We start from the raw sequence: 11,397 nt of genomic DNA on the forward strand, positions 1-11,397 counted from the left end.
GAGCCTGCTTCTCCCTCTGCCTGCCGCTCCCCCTGCTTGTGCTCTCTCTGACAAATAAATAAAATCTTTAAAAAAATTTTTTTTTCTTTATGGACCCAAGCAATGATAGATTTGAAAGTACGTTGTATATTCTTAACTTAGAATCACAGGGCTCAGCTTTAAGACCTACTGCTGTGCAACTTTAGTAAAACTGTTGACCCTCTCTGGGCCTCATCTGTAAAATGGGGACAATCACACCTGGAGTTTTTGTGAGCATCCAGTGAGATAAAGGATACAAAGTGTTTGGAAAGAACAGTGGTTAAGACCACAGACTCTGGTCAGACAAACAAGAATTCTGCCTCTATCCTGTCCTAGCTTGTAACCATCGCCAAGCACATCACTCTCCGAGCCTCAGGTCCTTCCTTTGTGAATGAAGCTGGGGATATTCCAAGCACATATCTCCCCAGAGTGTTATGAATATTTTTTTAAAGATTTTGTTTATTTATTTGACAGAGAGAGACACAGCGAGAGAGGGAACACAAGCAGGGGAAGTGGGAGAGGGAGAAGCAGGCTTCCCGCCGAGCAGGGAGCCCGATGTGGGGCTTGATCCCAGGACCCTGAGATCACGACTTGAGCCTAAGGCAGACGCTTAATGACTGAGCCACCCAGGTGCCCCAGTGCTATGAATATTTGATGAATAATGTGTGTAAAGGGCTTAGCACAATTCAAGATATTCACAATCAACAGCTCTACAAAACTGTATCTACAGGAAATCCAATTTGCTAATTAGATCAGATCAAATGTTCCTCAAAATAGCAGCACGGTCATTGCAACAGCTCATATCGAGCTCACGCCAGCCTGAAGCCACCTACATCAGGCTTCCAGATGTATCATTAACTCTGAAAGCTTCCAGGAACCAGTCACATCTTTTCATGGCAGCTAATGACAGTTGGCAAAATGCCATCAGCTGATTCTTACCCAAGATAATTAATTTAACCTCCAATGGGCCTCTGTTTACTCCTCTGTAAAAATAATAAGAAGAATACTTCATAGGGTTGTTGTAAGGATTAAATAGAAAATGCCTGATCTATAATCAAAGTTCAAGGAATGCTGGCTACCATTAGTCTGACTTCTCAACCCAGATAGACATAGAGATGCTGCCTGGGGTTTCCATAACACAACGCATCGCACTGCATTATAATGGCTGTTGGTTTCTTTTTCCTTTGGGTTGGGAATTCCCTGGGTTCAAGGCTTCTGGCATTTCACCAGTGTGTGCCACAGGGCCTCCTCCACAACAAACACTCAAGAAATATTTACTAATAGGGGCATCTGGCTCAGTCAGTTAAGCGTCCAACTCTTGATTTCAGCTCAAGTCATGATCTCAGGGTCATGAGATCAAGCCCATTATTGGGCTCTGTGCTGGGCATGGAGCCTGCTTGGAATTCTTTCTCCCCTACCCCCAACTCGTGTGTGTATGTGTGTGTGTGCGCGCACGCACGTGTGCTCGCTCTCTCTCTCTCAAAAAAAGAGACATTTACTAATAAACACACACACACACACAGTCACGTTGTCCCTCATCCTCTACTTCCAAACCCTCACACACCAGCCTTAGTCACTCCCAGCCCTTAGATTTCCTGAGAACTCTCAAACACAACAGTTTAATCATTTCTCTTCTGTGAGTCCTACTTTTCTCATGTATAAAATGAGAATAATATCAACATTGATCTCATAGGATAGCCTGAGTTTGAAGGCAGGTAAACTTCTAAAGTGCCTGGCATATAGTAGATGCTCAGTCAATGAGTTACTCCTATTCTGACCTCCCCTGTTGCTTGGCATTTGGGCCCTGGCCTGACCATGCTGGCCAGACTCTTTAAAGATTCCACTCATGGAGTGCTTTCACTACCATTTCTCCAAAAAGCAGAGGGATTTGAGGGGGAAATTGCGGGAGCAAGTATCTTGACCTCTGGGGAATTCTGGGCTCCCCACAGTTTCAAAGACAAGGAGTCCAGCGCCATGCTGGGCACATTTCTGGGTGGAGAAATGGAATTCTTTGTCTCGGAGAGGTCAGGGACAAGGTCTAGGGTTCTTGAGGTGGGAGTGGCCTGGGAACCAGATTTTCCCAATCTCCCTTCTCACAGAGGGCCCTTCCCTGACCCCAGGAATATATATTGCCCTGGTGAGACTCGGTCTCTGCTCAGCTGGTCTAGGACAGCTGGTGGGGGACCCTGAACCTGGCCTGGGTCTTTCCTTCTGGCTCCCAAATACCCAGATGGTATTTGTGGGTCTCCTTCCCCCTCCCTCCTCCTTCTAGGAAGTAGGCCAGGGCAGGGAGGAGGGAACGGAGAGGTACGTCTTCCTGTGGGATTCTCAGTACTGGGCTTACCCCTCCATTATACCCTGAATCACACCAAAGGACCACGCCTTCCAGCCTGGGAACTCCTGCATCCGTCCTGCTGGTGCCCTTGTGGGTACCCGGGGCCCAGCCCAAGGGAAAATGTAGGGTACAGGGCCTAGGCCTTGGGGTCCCACAGACCAGGATCCACACGGGACTCTGCTCTTCCCTAGCTGCTCTTTGGCTCTCAGCAGCTCCCTTTCCTCATTTGCAAAATGGGGATAATAAAAGCTTCCTCACTAGGTAGTTGTAAAAGCAGAATGAAGCAGTCAATGCAAATGGTTATTGCTCAGTAACTGTGAGCTCCTCCCGAACCCTCAGAAAACATTTGTTGAAGGAATGAATGAGTGAACCAATCAGCCGTGCACCAAACCAGCCGCCACCAGCGAGAGCTGAAGAGAAATCACAAGACTTGAGATCAGAGCATCAGGACTCTGGGTCTCAGCCATGCCCCCCACCACCTTGAGTGAGTGAGCTCTGAGACTTGTGATCTGCATCTGAAAAATCCGCAGGGTGGGGCGGGGGAGGGGCGGCGTGAGGAGGCAACCTCAAGAATTCAAGCATTGTTGTAAGAAGAAAATAAGATGGGTAGGAGTGATAAAGGGTTTGTCTTATCAACAGTACAGCACTTGGTAAACTGAAATGGACTTTATAAACTATAAAGGGGCCTGCACAAATGTTTGACATGCTTCTCCCATCAGCCAGCTGAGCTCAGCATCAAACCCAGACCCTAAAGGTCCCCCTCCTACAGAACTAAGGGGGTGGGGAGGGACTGCTGAGCAGTGGTCCTCGCCCCACATATTCTCTCTCTCTTCCTCTCTCTCTCTCTCTCTCTCACACACACACACACACAGAGTCTGGCTTTGGATCCTCCTTGGCTGAAGACACAAGGGAAGAAAGGTACACCAACCTCTCAGCTGGTTTGGTTGATGATTCTGCTTCTGGGAACTGCTGGGCTGTACCAGACCCTCCTGCACGTTGGTCATGTTCCAGGCCCATGTGACTACAGCCAGGGCCCACGTCCCAGTACCACCCACACCACCACAGACACACATGCACATGGAAAGATACAGCAGAGGCTCCTCTCCCCACCCACCCTGCTGCCAAGGAACCCAATGGGGGCTGGCCAGAGAGGTGGCTGTGCTGGGGGCCCAGCATTTGTCCTTCCGGGAATGGGCTCCACGCTCAACCCAGACACACTCCCCCAGGACCAGTCAGGGAGTGCTCCCACACTGTAGCTCAGCTGTGCCTCGTCCTGTGCCAACCCTCATGGGGGGGGGGGCGTAAGGAGGGGCTGCCACTGACAAAGAGGAGCACCCCCTTCTCCTCAACGAGGCCTTGATCACGGGCCTAGAGTGGGGAGGAGGGGTCCCTCTATAAAGGTCTCCCTGTAAAAGGACAGACAGGACCCCAGCTTCTCATCACACCCCTGCCCACCCCAATACCAATCAAGAGCAGGAACTCAGTCCTGGAGGCTGATTTTGTCATTAACGCCATAGACTATAATTCCTTACCCAAACCTTCATTGGACAGATGGAAAAACTGAGGCCCAGAGAAGAGAAAAGATTTGCCCATGGTGACAACAGGATCGGGAGCAGAACTGGGACCAGATGCTGGGCCTCTGGCTTGCTGTCCATTCTCTTTTAAGTACAGCATATTACTTTATCATCCATCTATTCAATTCATATTCTAAGATTATACTGCTCACCAAACACTGTGCTAAGGGTAAGGATAAAACAATGAACAGAATGAATTCCCCCCCCGTAAGGCATTTACAGTAAGGATTACAGTGTCAATATTAGTAGTAACACATTGTGCAGCATCTCACCATTGACAAAGCATTTTCCCACCTGGCCTCTTCCTTCATCCTCCCGCACAAACCCAAAGGTCAGGACTTTAAACCCTAATCTACAAAAGAGGAAAGTGAGGCTCCTCAGTTGCCAACATCCCAGCCTATAAACTAGAGCTAAGGTCAAAATCCTGCCAATCGTGAGGTGCCCACCTCAGACCCAGGGCCATTTCCTCATGTCCAGAGCAGACTTCTTTCTTTGGCTGCGTTGTCAGTACCTAAAGGTAGGAACATCTCTGTCTTTTGTTTCCATAGCACCTACACACACACACACACACACACACTCACACACACTCACACTCACACACACACTCACACACACACACTCACACTCCAAGTACCTGGAACACAGCTGCACGTTCAAACAGATCTAAATCAGAGTTGCCTAAATGCTTTACGGAGAGACTCTGCTGGCTCCCTCATTCTCCACAGGAGAGCAAGTGTCTGCACAGCGACCCTGGTTCAGCTGGCCCACCCGGGACCTCCTGCCAGCAAAGGACAAGGGGAGACCTGCCTGTGCCCTGTCCCTCCCACCCGGGACCTGTTGGGGGGAACCCGTTGCGGGCCAGGCCCTTTGTACCAATAACCTGGTTATCTTCATCATCCCCCAGGAACACCTGGCATCTCATGAGGTCCTCAGTGCCCAGCCCTGTACCAGACCCCGAGCTTCTCCCAACAGTCCTGCTGGGGAGGCAGGATTATCCCCATTCGACAGTGCAGGAAACTGAGCTGCAGAGCGGGAGCATAACTTGGCCAAGACACCATAGGCAGCCAGTCCAGCGGATGGCATTCAGCTCCTGACCTCTAGGTAGCCCCCTCTCATCACCATCGTCAGCTCCCAGTGAGATCTCGGGGCTCACTTTCAGCTCGGCCCGGGCCTCAGACAACCAAAGTGGGGAGCTGCATTTCCTGGCAAGTTTGGTCACCAGGAATCCTTTCTAAACACTGGGCCTGAGGAAGATGCCAGAACGGTCCCTTCAGACTTTGGTCTCCTGAGGACCTTGTCACACACCTCCCCCTTGCCCAGCCAGCGCCGGGGACCCCCCCTTACCTGAATCAGGGAAGGCTGAGCAGGCTGAGTGGCCGCAGCAGCAGCAGGATCTGAGTGTCTGTCTGTCTGCAGACCCAGCCTCTGTGCTATCTGGAAATTGCAGAAGTGAGGAAACAGAGCGCACCAGTGCCAAGTCACCCCCAGCGAGGAAGTGCTGTGACCCTGGGGCTCCTCCAACGGGTGGCACAAGAACCTCCAAGCTGGGTGGCGGGGCCCTGACCCCTGCTCAGAGGGTTCTCCCCGAGCCAGGGCCAGGCTGGGGCGTGGGCAGCGAGTCGGGGAGCTGGGGATGCAAGAGAGAGAGCAGAAAGGGCGAGCGTGCACTCGAGGAGAGAGAGAGAGAGACTGAGCACGAGAGCCAGGAAGAGAGAAGAGAGATGAGGCACCGAGAAAACCAGAATAAGGGGCCCGGGGGTGGGGCGGGGCAGTCAGGAAACAGTGAGAGGTGGAGGGAGAAAGGCACACGGAGAAAGACAGACGTAAACACAGACAGAGAGCATGAGAGGAATGGGCCGACGGGAGGCCAGACAACCGGGGAAATTAGGAGAGAACGCCATGAGGCGGAGAGTGTGCGCCGAGTGTGCATGTCTGTGTAGGGGCGTGAGAGAAAAAATGAAAGAAGGGACACAGAGAGGAGAGAGAGGGGAGGGAGAGACAGCGAGAACATGAAAAGGATGAGAAGAGGGGGCGCCTGGGTGGCTCAGTGGGGGAAGCGTGGGCCTTCGGCTCCGGTCACGGTCCCAGGGTCCTGGGGTCGAGCCCCGCGTCGGGCTCCCTGCTCGGTGGGAGGCCTGCCTCTCCCTCTGCCTCTCTCTCTCTCTCTCATGAATAAATAAATAAAATCTTAAAAAAAGAAAAGGATGAGGAGGAGCTTAGAAGAGCCGCCGTGGTCAGCGGGGTGACTGGGCCGAGCCGCCGTGGTCAGCGGGGTGACTGGGCCGGGCGGCCCCGGTCACCCGGCAGCACGTAGCGAGGAGCCGGGGCGTCGCGGGCGGAGCGCCGCAGCGTGTGAGTCCGTGGGAACGAGCGAGCGTGAGCAGCAGGTGTGCGCAAGCGAGTGGGTGAGCGCAGGTGAGTTTGTCAATGTGAGCGAGCGCGTGTGCGAGCAAGTCCGTTGGCGGGAGGCTTTGTGTGTAAAAGTGACCGACGGGGGCGCCTGGGTGGCTCAGTTGGTTGGGCGACTGCCTTCGGCTCAGGTCATGATCCTGGAGTCTTGGGATCGAGTCCCGCATCGGGCTCCCTGCTCGGCGGGGGGGTCTGCTTCTCCCTCTGACCCTCCCCCCTCTCATGTGCTCTCTCTCTCTCATTCTCTCTGTCTCAAATAAATAAATAAAATCTTAAAAAAAAAAAAAAAAAAGTGACCGCCGGGCCAGGGCTCCCTGCCTCAGCTTCCAGTCACTCCACGAGCAAACATTTATTAAGCACCACCAGGCACCAAGCACTGTAGTCAACACTGCCTACCAAAGCAGGGTGTCCACATGTCAGCCAATCCGACACCCTTCTACACAGAGAGGGGAGCGGGTCTAGCAGGTCCCAACGCCAGGTCCCAAGCAGAGCCAGGAGTAGAGGCTCCTGACCATCGCCACCACCACCCCTTCAGGGTCCAGCCTCGGCTCTGCCCTGCATGTCTGGGCTGGCCTCCTCCTGCTGAATGGGACCCCACTCCTGACAAAAATGGATCTCAAAGGGAAAATCACTTTTTTTTTTTAAGTAGGCTCCATATCCAGCATGGAACCCAACACGGGGCTTGAACTCACAACTCTTGAGATCAAGACCTGAGCTGAGAGCAAGAGTTAGGTGTCCACCTAACTGACCGAGCCACGCAGGCACCCCCAAATCACTTTTTTTTTGTAAGATTTTATTTATTATTTATTTGACAGAGAGAGAGATAGCGAGAGAGGGAACACAAGCAGGGGGAGTGAGAGAGGGAGAAGCAAGCAGGTCTCCCACGGAGCAGGGAGCCCGATGCGAGGCTCGATCCCAGAACCCTGGGATCATGACCTGAGTGAGCCAAAGGCAGATGCTTAATGACTGAGCCCCCCAGGCGCCCCCCCAAATCACTTTTTTTTTTAAAGATTTTATTTATTTATTTGACAGAGAGAGAGACAGCGAGAGCAGGAACACAAGCAGGGGGAGTGGGAGAGGGGCAGGGAGCCCGATGTGGGGACTCGATCCCAGGACCCTGGGATCATGACCTGAGCCGAAGGCAGACGCTTAATGACTGAGCCCCCCAGGCGCCCCCCCCAAATCACTTTTAACATGTGCCTCAGCCTTGAAGAGCTAGGGCCAACGTTCTGCCCCTGCCCCAGCTCCACCCCCATCACACACAGGCAGACATGTTCGAACCTCTTACATGTATAACCCTTGCATGGCCACATACACTCAATGCACACTATCATGCAAACACACCCACTCACAATCACATCCCTCCACTCACATGTACACTCACACACTCAAGTGCCCAAATCTGTCACCCCTTACTCACATCCATCCAGTCACCTCCTTCCTCCTGCCCATTCACTCACACTTTTCCACACTCACGCACCACACCTCACACACTCTCCTCACATCCCAACATGCGGCCCAGGCCTCCTGTGAGGGACTTCGAAGAGGCCTGGTTTGGTCATCCCTCCCCAGCTCTCTTAGAGGCAGCTTGAGTCTTGAGTGCCCTGAGACACAAGAGAACATGGTCTATTCATTGTGTTTAACCTTCCAGCTGAAAAGCCAAGGCCCTAGGTCTGTTCCCCAACTCGGATCCTCTTTCCCCAAATTGGCTTTACCTTCTCAGCCACCCTCCAGGCACCACACTCAATGAGAGGCAACAGCCTGGAGGGACCTCCGGGATCCACCAATCCTCATTTGACCACAGACGCCAAGGACACTTGTCTGAAATCCAGGACTATTGGGCTCAGCCTGTTTTTCAGTAGTCCTTTACACATGTTCTTGGAGTAGGGGTGTTTCAGTACCTCTTTTGAGGTTGATCAACAAGCAGCGTAGTTAGGCGGAGATTATCAACATTTTACTCCTCCTTTCTGTCACACCCACATCCACCCTGTTAGCCAATTCGGTCAGTTCTACTCTAAAATATATCTATATCCGAGTCTAATCAAGCCTTGAGGGAAACTAGGTATGGGTACTTGGGACCTCTGTGTACTATCTTTTTTTTTTTCCTTTAAGTAATCTCTACATCCAACGTGGGGCTCAAACTCACAACCCCAAGATCAAGAGTCAGGCGCCCCTTCAGTGTACTATCTTTGCAACTTCCCATGAATCTATGATTATTTCAGAATAGAGGACCAAAAAATAAAAATTCACACCCACACAAGAACACAGTGGAAAGGGACTCAAGAGGAATGAGTTCAAGGAATAATAAAAGTGCTAACCATAATAATCACAATGCTATTTAACACGTGGTGAGCATTTACTGTGTTTCTGGCCATTGTACCCTATGTAATTGCTTTACAGTTCCTGTAAAGTTAGGTGCATGTATTATTATCTCCAATTTAGAGACAAGAAACTGAGGCATAGAGAAGCTGAGTAGCTTGTCCAAAGTCACACAACTGTGTGGCAGAGAGGATTTGAACCTAGATAATCTTGCTTCATAGCCCACTCTAGATCTTAACCACTATGCTGAAGTGGGAATAAATGGGAACAAGAAAAATGTTTAAAAGAAAAAAATAAAAGACATATGTATCAGTTAGGGCCCTGAAAAGAGATGCACACTCGAATGGGCCATCTGAGGACAAAGGGACACTTAGGGAGGTGAGGGCAGGGCTGGAGAACCACAAGGAATAGTGTAATACTCCAAGGCTGCCAAGAGTGGGCGCCCTTATCATCTGAAAAGCTCAAGAGAGGGAGAAGTTACTGGAACTGAAGAGTAGCTATTTGGAGAGGGCTGCCTGGCAGGAGGTGTGAGCTTGGTTAGGAAGTTGCAGCAATCTTTGTTGAGCTGGTGGAGAGGGAACTGGGAAATAAATACCCAAATCTCTCTCTTCTTCTACCTTCTGATGTCTTACCGGGGCCAACCTTGGCTGAGTTCAACCAGAAGCAAGGGACATGGGTAATATAGTACATACAGATCAGCTTCCAAGAGCACAGAGTAGGGTGGAGAAGGGTGGTGAGATCTGGAGGGGAAAACAGATGATATCCAGGACAGACATAGTTGAGAAAATCAGGGAGAATTTAATATGGACAGAATTTTAGATGATTCTAAGGAATTATTAATTGTATGAAGTGATAATAGTGGTGTGGTTATATAAGAAAGTATCCAAGGGCACCTGGGTGGCTCAGATGGTTAAGCGTCTGCCTTCGACTCGGGTCATGATCCCAGGGTCCTGGGATCGAGCCCTGCGTCGGGCTCCTGGCTCAGTGGGGAGCCTGCTTCTCCCTCTGCCCCTCCCCCTGCTCATGCTCTCTCTCTCTCTCTCTCTCAAATGAATAAATAAAATTTAAAAAAAAGAAAGTATCCATATATATGGAAATATTTAGAGATGAAGTTTACAAGGAATTGCTTTAAACTATTACAGCAAAATAAGGAGAAAGAGAGAAAGAAAAGGGAATAGAAAGGATGGAATGGAGGAAAGAGAAAGGAGAAGGAAGGATGGAAAAAAAGAAGGAAGGACAGGAGGGAAATCATGGGACAAATAATAAATCTAGGTGAAGGGTGTTGTAGCAGGCTGAATAATGGCCCTCAAAGATATGGGGTTCCAGTCCTTGGAGCCTATAGATGTTCTGTTACGTGGCAAATGTTTTACCATTTGGGTGTGGTTAAATCAATGCTCCTGAGATGGGGAGATTATCCTAGATAATACAAGTGAGCCTTAATGCAATCACAAGTATACGAATAAGAAGCCAAGGGGTGCCTGAGTGGCTCAGTCGGTTAAGCCTCAGACTCTTGATTTCAGCTTGGGTCATGATCTCGGGGTAGTGGGATTGAACCCCACGTCCAACTGCTGCTCAGCAAGGAAACTGCTTGAAGATTCTCTCCATCTTCCCCTCCCCCTGCTCATGTGCACCCAGTCTCTCTCTCTCCCCCCCTCTCTCTCTCCCTCGGATAAATAAATAAATCTTTAAAAAAAAAAAAAAAAAAGAGAGAGCGAGAGCGAGAGAAGCCAAGGAAAATTTTATTACAGACAGAAAAGGAGAAGGCAGTGTGGCCACAGAGGGAGAATGACATGGCCACAAGCCAGGAGTTTCAGTAGCCATCAGACACTGAAAAAGGGAGGAGCAGATTCAGTCCTGGAGCCTCTGCAGGAAGCACAACTCTGCTGACTCCTTCCCCACTGATACCAATTTTCGACTTCTGGCCTCCAGAACTATAAGAAAATAAATGTGTGCTGTCTCAAGCCACCAAGCTTGTGGCCATTTGTGACAGCAGCTATAGGAAATGAATAGGTATATAGGGATTTATTATACTCTTCCCTCTCTTTTTTTGTCTGTTTGAAACTTTTCTAGGGGGCACCTGGGTGGCTCAGTCAGTTAAGCAACTGCCTTCGGCTCAGGTCATGATCTCGGGGTCTTGGGATGGAGCCCGATGCAGGGATGCCCGATGCACTGCTCAGTAGAGAGTCTGCTTCTCCTCTCCCTCTCCTCTGCTCCCCCGCCCCCCGCTTGAAATTTCTCTCCCCCTCTCTCTCTCTCAAATAAATAAATAAAATCTTAAAAAAAAAAAAAGAAAACCTTTCTAATAAAGTTGGTATTTGAACACACCCAAATCACAACATGACCTATGAAACAGTATTGCCAAGGAAATCGAATCAAGAAGTTCAACCACCAGTTTACAGGAAATATAGCAGAGGAGTAGATCATAGGGATACACTCAGCAAATTCAGCAAAGAGAAAATGCTTCTTCAACAAATAAATTTTAAGGGAGAAGAAAGATGGTGGAAGAACCTATGGATCAAATGAGAATTAAGAGATATAGCAACCACTACTGGGTATTTACCCCAAAGACATAGATGTAGTGAAAAGAAGGGCCATATGCACCCCAATGTTCATAGCAGCAATGTCCGCAATAGCCAAACTGTGGAAAGAGCCGAGATGCCCTTCAACAGATGAATGGATAAAGAAGATGTGGTCCATATATACAATGGAATATTACTCAGCCATCAGAAAAGATGAATACCC

At 50.0% G+C, this 11,397-nt stretch overlaps 1 protein-coding gene across 2 annotated transcripts in view; it reads right to left on the reverse strand.

The window, feature by feature from the left end:
• The window catches only part of PTAFR (platelet activating factor receptor), a 39,973-nt gene that overhangs the window by 19,484 nt on the left and 9,092 nt on the right, over nucleotides 1-11,397 (reverse strand). Inside the window, exon 2 of one of the 2 annotated variants that reach the window (XM_081817865.1) lies at nucleotides 5,272-5,361. The exons of the other annotated variant lie outside the window; for it this stretch is intronic. Coding sequence (XP_081673991.1) covers nucleotides 5,272-5,361 — 90 coding nt within the window. The remainder of the gene's footprint in view (nucleotides 1-5,271; nucleotides 5,362-11,397) is intronic. 2 annotated transcript variants of the gene reach the window in all.

This window comes from Leptonychotes weddellii, chromosome 4 (genome assembly GCF_054177405.1).
Source record: "Leptonychotes weddellii isolate Sample4059 chromosome 4, ASM5417740v2, whole genome shotgun sequence".
NCBI lineage: Eukaryota > Metazoa > Chordata > Mammalia > Carnivora > Phocidae > Leptonychotes > Leptonychotes weddellii.